The sequence below is a fragment of the Gadus macrocephalus genome, chromosome 16, assembly GCF_031168955.1.
Source record: "Gadus macrocephalus chromosome 16, ASM3116895v1".
Taxonomy (NCBI): Eukaryota; Metazoa; Chordata; class Actinopteri; order Gadiformes; family Gadidae; genus Gadus; species Gadus macrocephalus.
Genome location: NC_082397.1, coordinates 18426641 through 18431640, shown reverse-complemented (window position 1 = coordinate 18431640; position 5000 = coordinate 18426641). Strand labels below are relative to the sequence as shown.

At 43.7% G+C, this 5000-nt stretch overlaps 1 protein-coding gene across 1 annotated transcript in view; it reads left to right on the top strand.

Annotated features, from left to right (window-relative positions):
* The window catches only part of pdgfd (platelet derived growth factor d), a 52805-nt gene that overhangs the window by 35440 nt on the left and 12365 nt on the right, over positions 1-5000 (top strand). Inside the window, exons 4-5 of the mRNA XM_060074820.1 lie at positions 1435-1494; positions 4657-4864. Of these exons, the coding sequence (XP_059930803.1) occupies positions 1435-1494; positions 4657-4864 (268 nt within the window). The remainder of the gene's footprint in view (positions 1-1434; positions 1495-4656; positions 4865-5000) is intronic.

Below are 5000 nucleotides of genomic sequence, written 5' to 3'. Positions count from 1 at the left end.
TGCACATTTAGAACGTAAAAGAAAAGTAATATTATGCAGTTTGGAAGAAGCACGGTAGGGATTCATATCAGTTTGTTCCGTGGCTCTATGGCGGAACAGTTGTGGGGCCATCGTTTTAGGTGGACGAGGGCTTCAATGGCCGTGCAACCAGGGCCTACCTAGACGCATTTAGAGGGCCGTGGGAACTGGGTCTTCAGTGTCCTCTGTAGGATCCCAGATGTTTTGGAGACGTGCGATGCGACCATACAAGGAAGGAAGGGCAGGCATCTGTAAACAAGCACACATGAATAAGCTTTCTCTCCCGCCCTCTTCTTCTCTCAGAAACCCTCTTTTATTCTCTCACTTACAGGAACCTTTCTGACCTCATCCCCATCCGGCCTGGGGCCTTACCCACTTCAAAGGCACTGTTACAACTGTATGCGTGTGTGTGTATGGAGCTGTCAATGTACTAAATTGAATACCCTTAAATTGAGATGCGCACGCACGCACGCACGCACGCACGCACGCAGAGTGTTGCTAGTGTCTTGAAGTGGGTAAGGCCCGATCTACTGCTCACTGCTGAATGATGGTATTTAACATTGTGAGTGCATGAGTGTGTTAGTATAAAGGTGCGTTTTTATAATATCCACATTTGTTTCTGTTCTTCATTGCATCACATCAAACTGCACTCCTCCTTTCCAAGTCTTACACAGACACACACTTGCGTAAAAAGGAAGAATTTCATTGTATGAATAAGAACATGTTTCTTATTGGGCATATGACAATAAACACTTTGAATTGAATTGAAACATCAGACACACACACACACACACACACACACACACACACACACACACACACACACACACACACACACACACACACACACACACACACACACACACACACACACACACACACACACACACACACACACACACACACACACACACACACACACACACACACACACACACACACACACACAAATACATATTGGCATGCAGCAACCAGCTTTCCCGTCCGCACCTGAAATTGAAAATTCTTGGGGGGATTTTGCCGTTGTTCAGAGTCCAGGGGGCAGGCACACACCTGTAGGATCAAGACACAGACACACACAAGTACATACAGAGACGCACCAAAGAGGTGTGTTCGTAAGAACATGGTGAGTTATCTGCTTCATCACTACAATTTCAGTAGAGTAAGCCTGCGCTGTCACCCACTGAGAACACGCTTTTTGGAAGATGCAATGTTGTTTGATGACCCATGGCAGCTGGTGGCTAGATCAGGAAATAAGTGTATACGAAGAATATACATCCATAGACAAATATTGTTAATAACAACTTGGTTTGGGTCATTTCATGTTGATGTCGTTGTTGTCAGTATATTTGTATTATTAGACTTGTTTGTTTCTACATTGTTGTTATTTATTTTAACTTGTTTTTCCCCGACCAGCACGACACCCCCCCCCCTGAATCCATAACCAACTGGGAGGCCGTGACCCTGCCAGGGTTGGTGAGTCACACACAGACACACACACACACACACACACACACACAGATGTAGTTCATAGTAATCATTGCAGGTTGAGTAACCATTCTTCAGGCAGTTTAGATTTGTTATTCGCGAGAGTGTTTCACTAATAAGGCCCACTGCCCACTAATCCTGGATATTTGACATTCTCTCCGGTTGAACACATTGGCTCTCCATCCATAAAGGATATGAGGAATGGCCCTTCATAACCCTTTCCACTACAAGCCATTGGTTTTCATTCACAAACGACAAGCCTAACACAAATAATAGGGGATGCTACCTAAGGATTTGCTTTCAGCACCGAGCACATTACTCCAATGCTACATTTCCATTTCCTTCCATACACATACGGCCACGCACACACCGACACACCAGTAATAATGATAACATATGGTGTTTTTATACGGAAGCACACACATTTGCATACCCCGTTCTGTGTGTGCGTGTCGATGATATGTTTCCGTGACATGTAATCATTATAATGTGTGTGTGCCTGCATCGATGGATGATAATGGTGCATGTGTTTTGTTTAGCGTTAGCTAAGGATGTATTCCAGTGCTTCCTTTGCCTCGCGTTCAAACACCAACCGCTACCTAAGAGTGAAACATGTGTTTGCACACGCATTCAGGAAGATGGCTCATCCAAACACAAGAAGAAGCATTAACTGAGGCGAGGATTTACTCCGCTATAGTGCTATATATGATTCGATATTTTTTAAGAGCCATGAGCGCATTTGAACCTGACGAGTTTATATTTTGACAGCGCATTCGCAGTCTCCGATGAGAGGATGCATGACCACATGAATTTCAAACTTCAAATGGCTCAGTTTATGGCCAAATAATATGGCCTAATCCACACATGGAATCGCGTTTTCTTCTACAACTTCAGAAATACTGAGTCCTCATGTAAATTTCAGCAAAGAAAACTTAACACACATATGATATTCCGTCATGTGGCCGCAACTGTGGGTCTATTAATGATATGCGGCAATACATTAAAGGCACCCAGTGCAACTTTCGAGGCTTAAAAATAAACATTCAATTTCTAGTCTTTTTTACACGTAGTAAGTTTCAATAACTCCATACCATTACATACCGACATTTAAGCAGCAAAGATGAGACGTCGTTGTGTGGTGAGAACTGATACAAAATCGATAACAACAACAATGCCGCCATTTTCTTTATTTTTTGTAACCTACAATAAATAAAGCAGGCTTCCAGTCAATGGAAAAATGGCTTCTCCCCACCGGCGATTGTTGTTGTTTACGATTTTCTATCAGTTCTCACCACACAACGACGTCTCATCTTTGCTCCTTGAATGTCGATATGTAATGGTATGGAGTTATTTTTCATTGAATGTTTACATAAAGTTGCACTGGGTGCCTTTAACAAACATCGTTTCTTACCATTATTGTATAAATTATCGTTATCGAGTTGTGTTCCTAATCTGCATGTGTCCCCCCGTTAATATACATTGCCATGGACTGTTTTATGCGTGACGTGTTTAGTTTGCGTGTCTTTAAACAGATGGATGCAAACACGAGCGCCCGCATTCATTCATTCTTTTACACATACACACACGTGTGCCTGCAGCCATTCACACTTTTAACACTAACTCGCGGTAAAACTATGTTATCTCACGTTCAAATACTCATCAATCCTCAAAGTTATGGGCTTGTACACGATGTCTGTGTCAAGAAAATATGTGTTTGCTGTACGGTGTTTGCAGATGCATTGATTTAAAAGTACAAATTATTACCGCTGTATCAACTGTTCTTTCCCAAATAATTTAACCAACGTTATCAATTACCCTACAACAAGATTTTGTTTTGGAAGGCTGGGATATATGCTCTAGTTCATTATTGATATTATTATTATTTTAATGCATGGCATAGCCTACTACAGTGTTCATTCATGCAGCCCCTATGGATTTTTTTTTCTCCACAATCCACATCATCATATTTAAATTAGGCAAATAATTTGCATGTTTGTGCTATGCATAGCCTACTGGTGTGTAAGCTTATGTTGCAGTTCCGACCTGCCATGGTACGTCAAAATAGCAACAGCAACTGTGCTATCCGCTAGTGCACTTAGACCAGGTATTTTGCGGTAAGATAGCGCCATGTATCATTTGCGCCGGAACACGCCCCTGCTTTTCGCCGACACGCCTCTCAGGGGGCAGGTTAAGTGGCGCGAGTTTGTTGCGGGGGGGAAATCAGCTTTGCGCCGGGTGCAGTCTAGCAACGATGCATGCGTCAGTGTAGAAAGTCAATTGCGCTGGGTGCAAGATAGGGCCCAATGATCCTAAGTGCTTTATTTTCTGAGGTTACCTCCTGCGATGACGCCTAGAAGAGCCAAATGCTTCATCTTAGGGACGGCCTAATGTAGAGGTTACCTCATTGGTAATGTGTCGAAGAAGACGTTTTTAGAGACGTTGCATCTTTGACAAGCTTTAAATGAATGCAATACCTTGAAGATTCTGATTCTGACGCAGGCAGACAAGTAGGCAGGCAGGCTGGGAGGCAGGGAGGCATGTGGGTAATTAAGTAAGCAGTCAGGCCTGTAGATGGTTAGATGGTAAGCAGGCAACAGGTGCTTTGCAGGCCAACAAAGGAGTTTAAATCTCCCCAAAAGGGTTAAGGTTCAAAGAGTTCAACATTAACCCTATAAACTACAGCCTTTTCCAAGTATTAAAGCGGAAAGGTGCGGTTAAATGAATTCAACGTAAGTATTCAAGGGCAAATAGTACAGCAGTAAATCCTTCCAACATCTTCCAATGTGTTCCTTTGTCAAACAAACTAGCTGACCGAGGCCTATGCTTTGAACCCAATTTATGGTTTCTTTTTGCCTTTCAAAATAAGTGTCTCTGGACCTCCCTTCGTCACTTTACTTCGTCCAGATTCACTTCGTCCCATCCATCGTATATGGACTACATTTTTTCCAAAATACAGTCTGATTATCCAATAGCATTGTCTAATATTAAATCAATCGATCAAAGTTGCTCCTAGAAGGGTAAAATACCATTTCTGAAATGTTTGCATAGTGCACATTGTAGGTGCTTATTGGAGACAGTGGGAACTACGGCCACTTTGATCTGATGTCGACCGCATGGTGACTGAAGCTCCTGACCCTGGGCCCTCTGCAGGAGCTGGACGGTGAACAGACGGCCGGCACCCTGCAGCCCTTCTCCATAGAGGACCTGGACCGCACCATCGCCGTGTTCGAGACGGTGGAGCAGCTCCTGCAGAACCTGAACCCGGACACCTGGAGACAGGACCTGGACAGCATCTACACCCAGACACACCTGCACTACAGGTCCAGGGCCTACCACCTGGCCAGCAGGCACAATAAAGGTACCGTGGATACAGGACAACGACGCAGCTGCTGCTGACTATGGTACAGCTTCAGCGAGGCGGAAATCAAAGTCAAGGATTCATCTTTTACAAGGGAGCCACTGGGAGATAAACTGCAAGCTTGTTTGATAAATTA